The sequence below is a fragment of the Clytia hemisphaerica genome, unplaced genomic scaffold (assembly GCF_902728285.1).
Source record: "Clytia hemisphaerica strain Z4C2 unplaced genomic scaffold, Clytia hemisphaerica genome assembly, whole genome shotgun sequence".
In the NCBI taxonomy this organism is placed as follows: Eukaryota; Metazoa; Cnidaria; class Hydrozoa; order Leptothecata; family Clytiidae; genus Clytia; species Clytia hemisphaerica.
This window is the reverse complement of record NW_027103598.1, coordinates 1,672,514-1,691,239: the sequence shown is the minus strand read 5'-3', so window position 1 is coordinate 1,691,239 and position 18,726 is coordinate 1,672,514. Positions and strand designations below refer to the sequence as shown.

General features: G+C 34.7%; 1 protein-coding gene across 1 annotated transcript; it reads left to right on the top strand.

Moving 5' to 3' along the window:
* The first annotated feature begins 123 nt into the window (after window positions 1-123).
* On the top strand, window positions 124-18,443 carry LOC136801946 (26S proteasome non-ATPase regulatory subunit 4-like). Its single transcript, XM_067058642.1, has 10 exons — window positions 124-267; window positions 10,939-11,079; window positions 11,420-11,531; window positions 14,265-14,351; window positions 15,064-15,132; window positions 15,336-15,397; window positions 15,637-15,790; window positions 16,050-16,211; window positions 16,606-16,728; window positions 17,970-18,443. Exons 1-10 carry the CDS (start codon window positions 242-244, stop codon window positions 18,171-18,173), a joined length of 1,140 nt encoding a protein of 379 aa, XP_066914743.1. The 5' UTR covers window positions 124-241; the 3' UTR covers window positions 18,174-18,443.
* Window positions 18,444-18,726: the final 283 nt, after the last annotated feature.

Genomic DNA, 18,726 nt, shown 5'->3' with positions numbered 1-18,726 from the left:
AGCTTGGATATACTTTTGCCGAGTCAGCATCTTTTAACAAATTTTGTGGTTGTTTTTACTATGTTAAACTTTCTTTTGCATTATGGATAAAAGTGTCAACACGTGCAACCAAGCAATAATAAACAAGGTTGCTGATTCACTTTTTGTACCCACATCCAGTAGCAGTAGTATCGAGCAGAAAAACTAAGCAAAAAGCAGCTAACAGCCAATAAAGTCTATATCATTATAAATCATCACAAGAATGGTCCTCGAATCAACTATTGTATGGTAAGAGAGCTTTTATAACATTTCCTCATCCCCACCTTGCCTCACCAAAATGTAGGAGAAGAGGAGCTACTCCCAAAAAAGTCTTTCTGGCGCAATACAGAGAGTTTACAAAAATAATAGACCTTTTTGCCTCCTTTCCATCATTCCTTTGAATTGTATACCAAAATACAGGAATGGAAAAGCCATTGTTGGATTTCATGTGGAAATTTTCTGTGGACTTGGCGGCAATCACAAATATCTTCGTTTTGCGTCGCCCGCCCGACTCTCGAAAATTGAATAGAATTGAGTCTAGCGACTCCAGAAGTCACGCAACTATCGTTGACGTCAAACCAAATGTTTCATTTTTCCGTGAACTTTCAACCCTTTGAACTTTTTTCTATGTATGCTAAAGCATTCCGGTTTTTACTAAAAGAAAGCCCGTGATATTAGCTTTCCACCAGTATATACAACACTGCGGACTCAGGCTAGCGACTCCAGAAGTCATGCAACATTCGTTGACGTCAAACCAAATGTTTCATTTTTCCGTGAACTTTGAACCCTTGGAACTTTGTTTCTATGTATGCTAAAGCGTTCCGGTTTTTACTAAATGAAAGCCCGTGATCTTAGCTTTCCAGCGGTATATAACACTGTGGACACGGGCTAGACGGCAAATTGGTAAAATGCCGAACGTTTTGCAACATTTTGAAAATTGTTTGCCGACGGGAGAAAAACATTTTGCAACTTTCAATGAATAAATGTGTCTGGAAACGGAGGAAAATATGTTTGAAGGCTGAAACTTTGTATGTTTATCAGAAAAAGGGTGAGGAATTCAAAAATCACAATCGCTAATTCTAGTTCTTTCATTTTCATCTAGTTTTTTTAACTTTTTTTTTGCTTCTTTAGCATGGGAATGTCCCAAAAAAAAGTTTTTATTTCTGCCGAAATGGATTTTCTTTTCATTTGGGGTTTCTCCTTTCAGAAAAACTTATTCTTTACTCATAAGTTTTTGTTCCTCCATTTCCAGAGACCCCTTGAAAATGGGTCCTACCACCTTTTTTGACTCATTTCAACCTTTTCCAAGCTATTTTCTTCAAGAACAAAAATAAAAAATGCAATGTCTTCTTTTTTCAAAAAAATATATCTTTCGTTATTTTGATAAATATACTAAAATATTTTACAAATATTTTTATATAATAATATTTTAACACCATCAAAGAATTCTCCCTCCAAATTTGAGGTCTCTAGCTACAGTAGAAAAAGAGATATGCAAAATTTAAGAAGCATGACTGGAAAATTTATTTTTTTTCTTTTTTGACACATTTTTCGAATTTTTCCAAGCTATTTTCCTAACCTTTTTTTTGACATTTTTAGTCAAATTTTTGACACTAAAATTTGAATATCTTTACAACCACTTATCCTCTGGAGGCCTATGACCCCTCATTTTCTTTCTTTTTCAAAGCTCTACAAGATAGGATAGATTTTGAAAAAAAAATTAAAATTTGAAAAATCTTCTGGAGTTGCTACTCAGGCTAGACGGCAAATTGGTAAAGTGCCGAACGTTTTTGACACTAAAATTTGAATGTCTTTACAACCACTTATCCTCTGGAGGCCTATGACCTCTCATTTTCTTTCTGTTTCAAAGCTCGAGAAGATAGGTTTTGAAAAAAAAAATTCAAACTTAAAAATCTTCTGGTAGGGAGGCTGAGAGGTCGCGTGCGGAGCGGTAACAATTCCCGATTTTCGTAAAAAAGAAGTTTGGAGATAAATATCTCACCTTTGAAAAAAGATATTCAGAAACCTTTTTTTTTAAGTATAGAGAATTTCTTAATCTGTCTTCTAAAAAAAAAACAAGCCGTTTTCGTTGCTTCCTTGAGTCACAATCGTCCGATAATCGCAACCCACCTACCAGTCGGGTGTTTAAGATAAAAACTGCAATTATTGCTCTTTTCGGAAATTATTGCCGAAAACGGCAATTTTTTTAACGATGAAATGCTGAATCAGCAGAAAAATAAAAAAGTAAATAAATGAAAATTGCCGTTTTCGGCAATTATTGCCGTTTTTGCAAATAAAAGTTGATTTTATTATTGAACACGTGGTATTTGACGTAGGCCCACTGTGCCTCGCTTATTGTCGCTTAGTTTTGTTTTCAACTGGTTTTTGTTGGAAATGCAGATAGCAAAATCGAGTCATATGTAAACAAATTTACAACGGGGGTTTTGTTATCTCTTTCTGGCTGTGTTTCGGCATCGATGCAGGATCTTTTAACTTATTATTTTAGAACTTTTCATGTTATTGAGCAACGAAAAATTGAAAAAAATCACTTTTAAAAATCCGAAAAACCTTTTTCTCGATGCAATTTTACTATTTTCAAACACCTCTGACATCTTTGCCCTTAAAAGGACAACACATTTTGCTGATTCAGCATTTCTTCGTTAAAAAATTGCCGTTTTCGGCAATAATTTCTGAAAAGAGCAATAATTGCAGTTTTTATCTTAAACACCCGACTGCCTACCATTTTTGACGGACACGGAAACTGGCACCGACGTTTCAAAACATAGGCCTTTTTCAAAAGGTTATAACAATTGAGCAAAAATCGTTAGCCGTATAATTTTTTCACTATAGTCTTCCCTCGTGATTCAAGTTTGTTTTGAATCTACGCGTGAAAAAAGGAATTTCACAACATTTTTACTAGTGCAGGCCTCCCAGCCGTCCTGTATTTCCTGTATTTCCTGTATTCTGATATTTTCCTATTTTTTTCCTGTTTTTTCCTGTATTTCATCAAAACAAATATACCTGTATTTTCCTGTATTTTCAGACCCGCTTTAGCCAAAGTTTTAAAATCAATGAAGCCTGTCACAAATCTCTGCATTGTTACATTGGAATGTCTTTCAGGTTTATAAACGGTTAACACAGTTCACTACTCATTTACCATTAAATTTTAAACAGTCTTTCTATAGCCTTTGCTTGTTTTTTAGTTTACTAAAAAGAAATAACTAGAACAAAGTATAATAAATCATGGGAGGAAAGTCATGACTGGCTAGGTCAAGTGAAGGAGGATAAGCACTCAGCTAGATGTAGTATTTATTTTTAATAAAGCTTTCAAATGTAGCAATGGTGGAATTTCAGATATTAAAAACAGCACAGTCAGACTGCAACGCATGTTAAGAACTTAGAGAGTTGATGAAAGGACAGAAAGCGTTTTCTTCAACATTTACTCTCAAGAAAACTGTTACTAGCCCTACTTTGTCAGACAAGCAGCAAGAATTAAAATGCAGAAGTTATTGAAGCTCTTCATTCTGTAGATCCAAATCAAAGCTTCAGTGCAAGTAATGGAAGTGGAGAACTTCCTCATGGAAATGCTGAGCCAGAGAGAGGATTTTCAATTAACAAGGCAATCTTAGCAGTCCATGGATTCTCATTGCAAACAGATACTCTTGAAGCTTTAAGATTTGTCAAGGATTTTATTATCGAGAATGGAGGTTGTAACAAGGTTGAAGTTACAAAGGAATTGAGAAGGTGATGTGAGTCTGCGCATTCCATATATCAGTATTATCTCAGCGAAAAGAGAAAAGAAGAGGAAGAAACAAAAACCAGGAAAAGGGAACAAGAGAAGGTTCAGAAGAACTAACAAGTATGCAAACTGCCAAAAGAACAATTGAGGAAGGAAACATAGAGTTAGAAGCTATCACTAAAACTAAGAACATAAACAGAGATAAACTAATCAGTGCTCAAACTAAAATAAGTATGGGATTGAAAAGAAAAGCAGAACTTTCATTGGAATCATGGCTCCGACTGGGGTTCTAGGTCCCCCCGCCAAATTTAGGTCCCCCCTGAGAACAAGGTCCCCCCAGCCTGATAAAATTTTAGGTCCCAGTATAGGGGAAAAATTTTATGGCATTCACAAAGCTCTATTTACATGTGTGTACACTTTTAGAGAATGCAATAGAATGTCTTCATTTTTGCATTTTAACCCTTTAAGTGCCACGGTCATTTTTTTGCTAAGTTTTTTAAAGAAAATCGCTAGTTCAAACTTTAAAGGCTTATATCTCCAGATCTAGAAGGAGTTAGAAGCTCGTTTATAGTCCGTTGGATAGCTTAGAGTCTCCTCTTTCTTTTAGACGCCTTTGGCGCCGCCCGATTTAGGCGCGGACCTGACTGAATGATAGAAAGGTGCCGAGTGGTAGAACTTCAAACTAATTCGCTGGAGGACAGAATTAAGTTTCTCAGGGCCAAATTTGGCTTCGCCCTCCTACATAGCCCATGTCTGATATATACGACATTGGCACTTAAAGGGTTCACACTTTGCATGAAAACATAAAGGTTTAGAGAAATTAAAAACCAACAGTAAAGAAAAATATTTAGGAAGTGTTATTTAGCCCCCAGAATTACATAAACTAATGCAGGCCCCCCCCCCAAGATAGAGCTCCCCCCGCCTGTCAGGAAAAACAAGCAGCTCCCACCTCTTATATGGCAAATTTTAGGTGTAGCTCCCCCCGCTCAGGCGGGGGGGGGGGTGCGAGCCATGGGAATTGAGTGAAGTAGAGAAAAAGATGAAGATTTGAACTGTCTGAACTCTTCTTCTCGTCGTTATTTTGTTTGTATGTATTTGCTTTTTTAGTTGATATTTGTTGTCAGGTTTTAGGTAAAGTAAGACTAGCCTGAATATACTCTAGAACTGTCACATTTTATTCTGATTTGTTTGTTCTATTTCGCCTCATTTACGCGATGGTACTTTGATACTTTTTAATATTTTTGGCTTTTTACCCCGTTCTCACTGCTTAAGATTCAGTCATTTCAGGCGTAGCTCTTTAGTTGCTCTTATTTTTGTTTTTTTGGAGCCTAGCCTTGATCTTAAAAAAATTGTTCTTATAAAAAAGATCTTCCTCAATGAAACTCCAACCAAGTTCTTGTTAATATCTTTCACTACTAGTTTTACTATTATAGTATATTGATTTACCGATTTTTTAGTGCTATTTTATACATGAAAGTGCTGAGAAATTCCTGTGTTTTGATTGAAAGAATTGGAAAATCCCGTTTTTTTTATACGATTTGTCCTGTATTTTCCTGTATTTTTGAATTTTTTTGTCCGTTATTTCTGTTTTATTTTACATAATTGAGGCTGGGAGGCCTGCTAGTGCGTGGTATCAAATCAAAGCTGAATGCTTCTGCTATTCAGCTATATAATTTGTTTTTCCAAAACTTGTTCTGCTCAAACGTATGAGCCAGTTTTCTATGGTATGGTAAGACAAATTTTCTCATTAACTTTTTCAATTTTTTTGATTTGTATGTGACGTCATTTGACGTTCGAACTGCCTTTTGATTGGTCTTTTTTTTTCTCAAAATGGCAGAAAATATAAACAAACAACTGAATCTCAGCTTTCAGAAATTTTTTATGCAAAAAAAAATTACAGATTTTTGGGATGTTAGCTCCAACAAAGTAACATAAAATGATTTGTCTCAGCTTATTTATTTTCTTGATAAATCTTCTCTAAATTCCCAATCTCTTGCTACTGCCTTGACACTTTTGTGTCCTCCTGAGACAAACGTTTCTTCTACCAAAATAGGAAAGCCCTCAAATTTTCATAGGAAAATGAAAACTTTCATTTCAAAGAAGTAAAACTTCTCCGAACTTAATCAACCTGTAGAAATTTTGTATCAGGAGTTGCCAGTTTCAAATTTTTTTGGACCTCTCTGCAAGGAAATTTTTCTAGAAAAGAAAATCTCAATGAATCTGCTTTGCAAATTTTTTTTTCAAGAAAGTGGGAAAAACTTGTTGTTAACTAATGGCATAGTTTTGGAAATCTCATAAAATCTCATAAAGTTGGGACTGTTTTCAGGTTTTCGATTTTGACTTAAATGAATTGTGGCTTGTGTGCAAAATTTGCGCATTTAGGTACATGCTAGATTAACAAATTGAATTGTGTAGAAAGACCGGTCTGTAAAATACTGCCAGATATTCAGACAATTTTGAAAACTTTTCAGACTATTTTCATGAATCCCAGCTTGTGTGCAAAATTTCAGGTAAATCGGACCACGGGATCCCCTTTTTTGGACCAGAATGTGTAATTTACAGACCTGTCTGTAATAATTTACAGACCTGTCTGTAAAATACCGCCAGATATTCCGAAAATTTTGAAAATTCAGATTTTGACTTGTTTTAAGAATCCCAGCTTGTGTGCGAAATTTCAGGTAAATTGGACGACAGGATCACTTTTTTTATCAAAATGTGTAATTTACAGACCGGTCTGTAAAATACCGCCAGATATTCCAAAACTTTTTTAATTTCAGATTTTGACTAGTTTCATGAATCCAAGCATGTGTGCAAGATTTCAAGCCAATCGGACTCCAGGAACACCTGTTTTTGATCAAATTTTTACTTTGATCTTTGAATTAGCTGGTGGGTCTGTAAAATACACATTTTCGAGAGAATGATTTTTTACTTTTTTTCAAAACTTGGAAGCTTACATCCATGTTTAACTCTCCTGAAAATTTCAGAACAATTGAATAAGCCGTTGAAAAGATATTAAATTTTGAATCTGAAAAAGTGATTTTTTCACTGTTTTTGGTGCCGTCAGCTCTTACCCATTTAGCCTAAGCCATTTGTTACCGAAAGAGCTGTTTTTTAAGCCACAAAAAATGGCATATCTTCGGAACCGCTTTTTTCTGAGAGGTCTATGACCCCTCATTTTCTTGCATTTTTTACCCTTTTTCAAATGGACTTATTTTCAAAGTGATTAGATGAGTTTGAAATTTTGCCCTGACCTCCCTACTTCCAGCTACTTCTGGAGTTGCTAAACTTGGGACGAAACATGATGGGACTGTTGATATCTGGCCTGTATTTTCACTTACTGTTGAATCTCTTTGACAACAAATTTGTTTCGATAACTCCACCAAGTTTATCAATCATACTCAATCATAACATGTCACGATAACTTTCACTGATAGCGAGCCCTTTTTAATTTTTTTGTTTTCATTCAAAATGACCGGACGCCACCGATTGGAGAATTAGAGAACGCCCACCGCCTAACTGCCACTATCGCCCAATTGGATTAACAAATAGCGAGTGTGTAACCTGCAGCACGAAGTGGCATCAAACGCTCCATCGTTTTGCCACTAATATACCTTTTTTTAAAGAGGCAGCCATGTTGAATAATTATGTACTCCAGCATAAAAACAATGATACAGCCATGCATAATTACTGTATCATACATATTTTAAAAATTATGCATGGCTGTATCATTGTTTTTATGCTGGAGTACATAATTATTCAACATGGCTGCCTCTTTAAAAAAAGGTCTATATGGTCTTCTTTGTTCCAGACATTCGTGTGTGTTCCACTACGGATTTTTTTCATATTTCAATTTAAAAGCCTACTTTAAAAGTCGAATTTAGGCAGGGCTGTTGGATTTAGGACCATTCACTGTATTCCAAGCCAGGGATATTTTTATTTTCAAAATGGAAAATCTTTAAAATCTTTCCTGGAGATTTGGGAGAAGTTTTCCATATGTGCTGATAATAGACCTTTTCACAAGATCTCACTAAATGCTCAAGCGCGACAGGCAATTTGTTTCCTCAATAATTTTCCCTATCCGCCATTCCATAATTCAGGTGGTACCATTAGATCGAGTAACTTGTATCAGTGGAGGCTAAGATTGAACATGCATAGCCCTCAAATGAATGACCTGGCTGATCATTAAAATATAAAGTTAAATCAAAAGAAACCTGATTTATAAAATATCAGCTTGACAAGTTGCATAGAGAATGACAGCGAGAGCTGCAAAATTCTGCTATTTCCCAAATTGATATGCAAAAATTATGCCTATATTGGTCGAATAGGCTGATTTAGTGTGATGTCAGGGTAGGGTGTCAACAATCATTTTTAGAGCAAAGTCAAAAATTCAAGATGTACCTAAAAGGAAGAAATTTTGGCGGGAATTAATTTTGGCGGATGGCCGAAAAAGTTTTTAAAAGGGAATTTAATTTGGCAGATGGACGAAAAAACTAAATTTGGCAGGAATTTAATTTGGCGTTTGCTGAAAAATTTATCCTTAAAATGGCGTAAAAACAGCAAAAAAAATGCAAAAACACCTTAAAAGAGATCATATTTTCAAAAAGTTTAACTTAAATTAAGTTAAATGAATAACCTGGCTGATCATTAAAATATAAAGTTAAATCAAAAGAAACCTGATTTACAAAATTCGCATGTTGTAAAATGTACCATGAGATCGGGTAACTTTCATTAGCTTAACCAAACAAAGCAGTAAAATTTCAAAAGAAATGTTCCCGCTCTCAGCTCTACTCTACCGTGAAGTTGGGTAACTTGCATCAGTAGAGGGAAACATGCATAGCCCTCAAATGAATGGCCTGGCAGCTGGTCATTAAATTACAAAGTTAAATAAAAAACCTGATTTACAAAATTTACAGGTTGTAAAATGCAGCTATATCTTTATATCATAAAAGTGATGTCATGCATACCGTAAGTAGGTCTGATGTTGACATCCTTTATGATTAAGAGATTTTACAATTCCCGCAACTCATTCAGAAATGAGAAACTTAGTCTCAAAAAGTCCAAAGAAACAAGGTAAAGTGAAAGATAGGACAGGGAAATAGGTCATTGCGCTCTTAGCATTTAGGAAAATGTCTTTTTGCTTTTCCATTTCATATATTGAATTATATCAGCTTGGCAAGTTGCATAGAGAATGACAGCGAGAGCTGCAAAATTCCGCTATTTCCCAAATTGATATGCAAAAATTATGCCTATATTGGCCGAATAGGCTGATTTTGTGTGATGTCAGGGTAGGGTGTCAACAATCATTTTTAGAGCAAAGTCAAAAATTCAAGATGTACCTAAAAGGAAGAAATTTTGGCGGGAATTAATTTTGGACGGATGGCCGAAAAAGTTTTTTAAAGGGAATTTAATTTGGCAGATGGACGAAAAAACTAAATTTGGCAGGAATTTAATTTGGGCGTTTGCTGAAAAATTTATCCTTAAAATGGCGTAAAAACAGCAAAAAAATGCAAAAACACCTTAAAAGAGATCATATTTTCAAAAAGACATTCTTTGCAATTTTTAATGTCAGAAATCCAAAATTGCCTAAACTCCCTGGGGGTACTGATTTGCAATACATGCAGAAATTAGAGAAAAATTACATTTTTTGGCCTTTTTAGACCTGTAAATGTGTCAAAATTATTGCAAATCTTATTTTTTGTCATTTGGTTTACTAGGGTTTTGGCAGGGATTTGCTTGGTTTGATTTAGATGTAGGCTAAGAATGCTGCTTACTGAGAAACAATTTTCCTCAAATCCTGTTAAGGGTCCATAGGTGTATTGTAAGTAAATCTAATTTCTGCTAAAAAGTGTCTTTCTTGCCCATATCTTCTTGATAAAAGGTTCCCCTTTTACTCTAACTCAATAGACTAACTATTACCTTTTGTACTTCAGAAAAAGCAAAAATTTGAGCTTTAGCTTAAAACCACTAAAGTCAGAATTAACCCAACCATGTGGTGGTTATTTTAAAAGTAACATCCACTCAAATAAAAGTTGTTTGCTTTCATCAAAAAGAAAGATTTTTTTGTGACACTCTCACATCAAACTCCTGCTTTTGTCTAAGAGTTGAAAATAAGAAACAGCCCAATACTAGCTTGCATTAATATGTCTGCCCTCACACAAGCCATATGCACCAAAAACTAGGGTTGGTGGTTAACCCGCATCATATTTAATAATATCATTTATTGAAATTTGGAAAAGTCTTGAGAGGTATGTCTAAACGTTGTCAATTGAAAGAATCAAATGCTGAATCAATTGAAAGCAATAGAATAATTGCAATTTGATTGTCAACTGCAATTGAATCGCAGTCAAATATAACCCAGGATCTGCTGTTTCATTGCTTCGATTACATTCAATTGTATTTGCTTACTTTATTCCCATAGTATACAGTACTCATGCGCTTGCTTGTATCTGGTTTTCCCACTCTAAAGGAGTGAGCCAATTTAATTGCAATCAAACTTATGGAACATATTTGTAATTGAACAGATTGAAAGATCAATGGACTGTAATTAAAAATCTATCGAACGTTATTCAAACACAATCCAACACAATCAAATATTACCCAGGAATCGGCCGTTCAATTGAGATTTGATTGCGTTCGACAATCGGATTGTAATTATTCAATCCCGTTGGATTATATTCTATTGGTTTCAATTGCGCTTTTCGTTCGAAATTGTACGATTGATTTCATCTGGGTATTAGGTTTTGGCTGTAATAGGGAAGATAGAAGGGTTTTAGCTTTTAACAGCTTTTGAATATTATTTGTGGACAACCCAAATCTAATACTCTCACGCTTCTTTAGAAATAGGAATTAAAGAAAGGTAGGAATCACTCATTGAAACTATATTTTTGACAGATTAGGCTTGTTGTTATGAGCCCAATTTACAGAATGACAACATACTAAACTTTTAGAAAGAGTTCGAAAAAATTTAACAACCCTAAGAAAAAAAATATATCCTAAGGGTGTGTTTATCTCCTGATACTAGATAGTGGAGGGCTACAAAAAATGTTTGGGAAAGCTGTATTTACAGAAAGTAATCTGGATCAGTCTTTGTATAGAGAAAAAAAGTCAAAACAAGGCTTGGCTATGATTGTTAACATAACATTATAGATGTCATTTTCATCTTTCTTTTGTCTTTCATACAGTGTGGATAACAGTGAGTGGATGAGGAATGGGGATTTTATGCCAACAAGAATTTCTGCGCAACAAGATGCTGTTAGTGTTATTTGCCATGCAAAAACAAGACAGAACCCAGAAAATAATGTTGCACTTATGACTTCTGCTAGGTATGTTTTGGATAGAGGAATAATTTTTGTTGTACATAATGGTTGTGTAAGATGCAATAAATAGCCATGTTATGGTACTCCTTGGAATGGCTCATCAGCAACTACAAAAATGTGCTCAGTGTGTAGGAGGATTTGTATGGACAAGTTGAATAATATTTGAAGCTTTAACATATTAATTAAGATATTGACTTTTTTATTGGAAATTAATATTAGGTTAATCCTGTTCAATTCAAGTGATAGTTTGTTTGTGAAGCTAACTATTTTTATTTGTGTAATATATGTAATTTATTATAATTTTTGCAAAGTATTTGGTAAATTGTTCAATTCTTTTCAATTTTAGTTTGGAAGTTCTTGTAACTTTGACTACAGACGTTGGACGTATACTATCCAAACTTCACAATGTTCAACCAAAAGGAAGTGCAAACTTCTTAACAGGAGTTAAAATTGCACATGTAAGATAATGCATTTTTGTTATAATGGTACCTTTATCCGACTTGATGCAATTTGATTTGAACTTACCTTTTTCATATTCTTATTGCAGAGCACAATATTTCAACTATCAACCTTTTTATTCCTTGCGAATAGATAAGGTTTGATACATGCTTATTAACTGTATTCTCAACTTCAGTTGAGTTAGAATCTGAGAATGTGTGTCTGTGTGTGTGTCTGTGTGTGTGTGTGTATGTCCCAAAACTTTGGGGCAGCCTGGAGACTTCAAAAATTGTTCGATTTGGCTGAAATTTGGCACACTTGTTCCTTGGGTGAATATCTGGGGGTGTTTTTTTCATTTTTCAAAATTTTTGATTTTTGGGGCCTGGGGACGAGTTTTTGCCAAAATGAGGCTAAAACTTTGGGGCAGCCTGGAGACTTCAAAAATGGTCGGATTTGGCTGAAATTTTGCACACTTGTTCCTTGGGTGAATATCTGGGGGTGTTTTTTTCATTTTTCAAAATTTTTGATTTTTGGGGCCTGGGGACGAGTTTTCGCCAAAACGAGGCTAAAACTTTGGGGCAGCCTGGAGACTTCAAAAATGGTCGGATTTGGCTGAAATTTTGCACACTTGTTCCTTGGGTGAATATCTGGGGGGTTGTTTTTTTCATTTTTCAAAATTTTTGATTTTTGGGGCCTGGGGACGAGTTTTCGCCAAAACGAGGCTAAATTTTGGGGCAGCCTGGAGACTTCAAAAATTGTTCGATCTGGCTGAAATTTTGCACACTTGTTCCTTGGGTGAATATCTGGGTGTGTTTTTTTTTCATTTTTCAAAAATTTGATTTTTGGGGCCTGGGGACGAGTTTTTCGCCAAAACGAGGCTAAAATTTTGGGGCAGCCTGGAGACTTCAAAAATTGTTCGATCTGGCTGAAATTTTGCACACTTGTTCCTTGGGTGAATATCTGGGGGTGCTTTTTGCATTTTTCAAAAATTTAGATTTTTGGGGCCTGGGGACGAGTTTTTCGCCAAAACGAGGCTAAAACTTTGGGGCAGCCTGGAGACTTCAAAAATTGTTCGATTTGGCTAAAATTTTGCACACTTGTTCCTTGGGTAAATATCTGGGGGTGCTTTTTGCATTTTTCAAAAATTTAGATTTTTGGGGCCTGGGGACGAGTTTTTTGCCAAAACGAGGCTAAAGCTTTGAAGCAGCCTACAGCCCTCCAAAATGGTCGGATTTGGTTGAAATTTGGCACACTTGTTCATTGGGTAAATATCTGGGGGTCTACAATTGGGCCTATGAATAATTTGAAGCCACTGAAGTTGAGCCCAGTGCGTTGCGCACGTTCGACTATAAAACACAGGGATCCCACTCCTCCTAAAATTCCTAAAATCCTCCTAAAATTCAACAAATTCTCCTAAATTCCTAAAAAATCTGAAATCACGGTAGCTGATTATGTTTGTGTATTTGTATAATCAGACAAGAAACTAAGATTTTTCCTCAGTAAAGTCAAAACAAACTGCGAGCAAGCTACCTGACCTTGAAACAACATGTTTAAAATATATTTTTGCACTGAAATATTTGAAACAAATGTTTATTGAAAGAGTGCAGACTTTATTAAACAAAGAGGGCTCAAATATTTTAAGAGCAAGGTTTGGTGGTTTGCGCCCTCATCTGTGAATTTTTTACTTGAGCATAAGCTTTGTTACAATACAATGCCTTTCCCTGTTAATCTACTATTCTTTTGTTTCGTTAAGCAAAAATGAAAAGAAATATGAACGCTGACAACCATTTTCTAACTGGAAACTGCATTACAAAATGTTCTAAATAATCTGCTTTAATGTTTTGCCATTCTATTTCATCTGCTATCATCGTCTACACGTTTTTTTTTAATAAGAATACACTTTATAAGAATGTCCATGATGAAAATGGCCAAAAAATTAAAAATAATGCTAAGAATATCACCATCATGGAATTTTGCTACTCAAGCTAAGAATGCCATTTTTAGAGTATTTTCAATTATAAATTGTCAATTACCCCCAATTAAGGATCACTCCTTTCACAAAAATGCCATTTTCTGCTTGAGACGTATGTACTAAATGTTAAATCTAGTCTGAATTAGGATTCTAACCTAAGAATGCTGTAAGAATATTTTGGGATGAATCTCCCAAAAAAGTTAAGAATATCCATGATGAAATAGATTTACGCCATTCTTATAAAAAACGTGTATTTTTTATCTATTCAATTTTTGGAAGATCTAAAGATAAGTTTTTTGGTAACTAGCCTTCTGTTGAAATATCTTTTGTTACTCTGAATAAAATCAGTCTATATTGCTCAGATTACATCTCAAATATGTCCCCAGTTTTTCTAATTCAAGATGACTTTTGTTAATATTTTTGATCTTCTAAGTTAGCATTATGTATGACTGGTGATTTAGCCATATTGAGAGAATTTCTTTTAGAACGAATAATAGTTTACCAATACGTAAAGTAGTTTTATTTTTGTTACATTATTCCAGTCTTCCTGTGGGTGATCTTTTTTAGTAGAACATCTTTCTGATTGCTGACTTCAGGTTGATTTTAGAAATTTATTTCTTAAATTTTCCTAAAATCCTCCTATAAAAAATTGGAAATTTTCCTAAAATTCTCCTAAAATTTGTCCTAAAATTAAGATTGGGATTAAGATTCAAGCGTGGGATCCCTGAAAACATTCAAATTATGATTTTATTTTTTATATCTTATTTTTTTTTATCTACAGCTAGCCTTAAAGCACAGACAAGGAAAGAATCATCGCATGAGAATTGTAATCTTTGTTGGCAGCCCTATTGAAGTAGTTGATAAAGAAGTAAGCGAAAAATACTTTACTTTGTCTAAAATCTGAAAATCGAATTTCTCAAAACATGGTCATATTGCATACCAAAAACATAAAAGTTGAATAAAAGTTTTGACCCTTCAAAGCCATTTTATGACAAAAAACAGGCCCAATTGCATTATGGGCATTAAAAATAGAAAAATTGTTTTGGGAATGGATTTCTAGCAAGTATTTGATCAATTGAATCACGGTTCAGCACCTGAATTGCATTTTCACAATTTCAGTAAGTTGTGAGCAACGGGTCAATGTTTGTAGGTTTTAAGGTGTAATAGTATAGGGTTTAAGGTGTAATTTGATTTTAACATACAGTTTTGAAATTATTTAGGTACAAATGATCTAATTGTAGCATTAGTAACTTTGCAGTGAATCACTGTTCAAAGTTGGAGACCAAAAGGACTATTTTATAAAAAGTTATTCAAGAAAACCATTTTGTAGGTTTTAAGAGGTAAATAAATATCTAAAACTGCATTTTTCACGAAGCAATAAAAATTTTCTTATCAGCTTTTACCAAAAACCATACCTAGGGAAGAAATTCATAGGTAGCCTAAACTCACCAGACAAAGTGTCAGCCCTTACTTTTTCTCAATCAGAATATACGAGGGAACCTCTTTTATTGTAGGTTTTAAGGGATATCCACTGGTAACAACTAAATTTTAATATTTTTGTTTCTATTTTTCATGTTTAGCTCACAAAAGTAGCTAAGAAATTAAAGAAAGAAAAAGTCAATGTGGATATCGTGTTATTAGGTGAAAATGTAAGTACCTCCTTTTTGGCTTTTTTCTACCTTGAGAGTCTTATATAAATCAACCCCTTGTTAGCCCGTTAGTAAGTAACAGCTTTATTAGTGATTGGTTCAAATTCTTCTGGTTTTCTGCAGTATAAACCATAAACTTGAGTGGTATTAAGTCGTATATTTTTCACCTCTTTAAAAAACCTGATCTTGTATTTCTTTTATAGACACCAACCCACGATAAACTCACACAATTCGTTGAAACTATAAATGGAAAAGAAGGCACAGGGTACATCACTCATTTTTGACAAACAAAAATGTTCATTTGATTCAGATTTCAAGTTTCTTTGAGAGATTGCCCTATGTAATTTAAATATTGCATAAAGAATTACAATCATATATTTTTGCCTAAAATGCATTTTGTCAAAGACTTCGTATGGCATTATTGCATGTCTAAGAGAAGCATCACTCTTTAGGATAATAATTGTATAATATTTAAATCAAACATCCTTGTCATTTAACGTTTAGGAGTCACTTGGTTGTTGTACCACCAAGTCCTAACCTAACAGATGCTTTACGTACATCACCAATTGTGCAAGGAGAAGATGGCTACACACCGGCTGGTGGTGATTTTGGATCTGGTTTTGATGTAGATCCAAATCTTGACCCTGAATTAGCATTGGTGAGTTTTGAGCTCATTTTTGTCTCTTTTAAATCTACTCATATTTGAACAGAATATCAACTTTTCGATTAATGAAGACAATGCCCTTGAAAATTACTATAATATAGTTAACAAAAAATGTAAGAAAATGATAAATGTTTTGGAAAGATTTACAGATTCTTTTAGAAGTATAACACAGGCAAAAATACAAATGCCTCTGTCACGTGTTTCCTTCAGAAGTACAGCTTAAGTAAAATGAAATGAAATTAACCTTTTTCAGGCTTTGAGAGTATCCATGGAAGAGCAAAGGCTGCGTCAAGACCCAACAAAACCTGAAGGAGAAGGTGCTGCTACCACTACACCGGCTGCTGGTGGAAAAACTGAAGCTACTACTGGAGGAACTGAAGATTCTCTTTTGATGAACGCCATGTATCCTGGTGGCGTAAGAAATTTATGCTTTTTACAGATATTTTAGTAAAATCTTGTCAGGATTCAGAAAAGTGTGATTCCTTTCTTTGACTTGGTTTCTAAAAAAATTATTCTGTAATAGAATGGTCTAGTTGTGTAAAAGTTGCATACAGATTTATATGTAAAGTTATATGATAGTTGAGGCAGTGAAAATTATCGTATTAATACTGACAGTTTCATGTCTTATTCAAACAATCCTCAGTTGAAAATAAAATTTGTAAAAAAACTAGAGTTCCGTTGCTCCTACAAAAACAACTTTGCTTAGTCCTTGGTGACGTGAAGTTGTAATATATGTACAGTTATACAGAATTTTCCTTTATTAATATTGATGACTTGAAATATTACCTTACGAACTCAAATTTCTTCAGAACTCTGTTGATTTCAATGCAATGTCAGAGGAAGATCAAATCGCATTAGCCATACAGATGTCAATGAATGATGCTAATGCAGATGACGCTAAAAAAGATACACCTACCGCCATGGATACTGATGTAAGAGAACGTTTTTTCAATATGATGATTTATTCGAAATTCCTTATAGAAATTTCCAAAAGAGAGAGAGTCCAAAAGAACATTCATCAACTAAATACGAATATAACGAGGTCTTTATCTAACACAACATGACACAATTGTTCTAAGATAGATTTTGGCAAACCGTGGTACAGTGGTAGAGCATTCGGCTACAGTTTGCAAGGTTGGGGGTTTAACCCCCAGCCGGGTCATACCAAAGATTCTCAAAATAGTACTTGATGCCTGTCTGCTTGATGCTCGGCAATTAAGAGAATGATCAAGGGTAAATGGAGAAATCCAGGGAGAAAGAGTGACGCCCTCCCCTACCTTCGGGTAGATAGCTATCGAAAGAGGAGTCTTCGGGTCGCCTCCAACTGCGGTCGCATACTTACTTACTAGATTTTGTATTCTACTAGATCTGTATTAATGTAAATTACAAAACTCTCTCATAAAAATGAACTCGTTAGATTTTGCTTTCTATACCGATTAATATAACAATAGCGTTCAGTTTGAGGTCGTTGTTGTTATTTTCTGCCCGCCCAGTTTGATTATTAGCCCGAGAGGGCTAATAATCAAACTGCAAGGGCAGAATTAATGACAACAACGAACGAAAGCTTAACGCTATTACTATTATTATTTATATCGGACATTCAAACAACGTTTTTTTCTAGCGTCGGCCAAATCTTTTCGCTTCAATGCAATGACTTCAACAAGTTTTGAGTACCCTTGCGAGTGGGCCACAAATGACCAAAAAGTGTTTTTTTCTGACGTTAGTTTCGTCTTTTCTCTTCAATGCAACGACTTCAATAAAGTTCCGAGCGGGCCGCAAATGACGTTATCGCCCTATAACCAGGGCGGTTAATGATATTTCAGCCCTCAGAAGCGCGACGCCTTTTCTCAGCGCGGGTATGACTATTTTAGTCATAGAACCTTTCAATACCGCCCGCCGTTCGAATCTTTAATGGCTTACTTAATGACCGCTATATGGATAATAATACCCATTTAGTACTCAATATTCTGAGGACATTCTCAAACACTTATGGCACTATGGACCTTTTGCTATAAAGATGTCATGTTGAATAATTAAAACTCCATCATCAAAACGGTGATAAAAATAATTTTTAATCGGTTGTTCATTATTTTGATGCTGGAGATTTTACTTATTCAGCATAATTCTAACTAGAAAAAAGTCTATTCTAAACCTACCATATTTTCCCTCCTAGACACCAGCACCTGCTTCTGATCAACCTATGGATGAATACCAAGACTATAGTGAAGTCATGAACAACCCTGAACTCTTACAACAAATTGTTGGCAATCTACCTGGTGTCGATCCTAACAGTGCTGATATTCAAAATGCATTACAAGCACTTAGCGAAAACCAAGAAGGCGAAAATAAAGATAAAAAAGAAGAAGATAAATCATGAAAATGAAACCTTTTATTATGGCTTCTTTGTTGATAGGTTTTTTTATTTTTTCACCTAAGTTCTCTAACTGTATTATGATTGGCATATACATTTTATGATGTTCAGTATAGAAACCATTTCGACTCTATTTTAACACATGTTAATGTATCCCATCAAAGTCTTTCTTTGCTTTTGTCGATTGTTTTGAATACAGGATACTGGAAAGTTTATCACTATTTATAGAAATAATTGTCTGAAAGAAATTCAAAATTAAAGACTTGTTTTTTTTTACATATTGGTGCAGGGGGGGGTCAGTGTACCAGAAGGTGGCATGTATCCTGGGGTGGGTGGGTGTTTGAGAAAAAAAATTGTCATGTACTACCTGTGTACTATAATTGGGGTGTTGGGTCCAAAATCGATTTTGATTTTTACTACCTGTGTACCAAAATAGGGGTGTTAGGTCCAAAATCGATTTTGATTTTTACTACATGTGTACCAAAATAGGGGTGTTGGGTCCAAAATCGATTTTGATTTTTACTACCTGTGTACCAATATAGGGGTGTTGGGTCCAAAG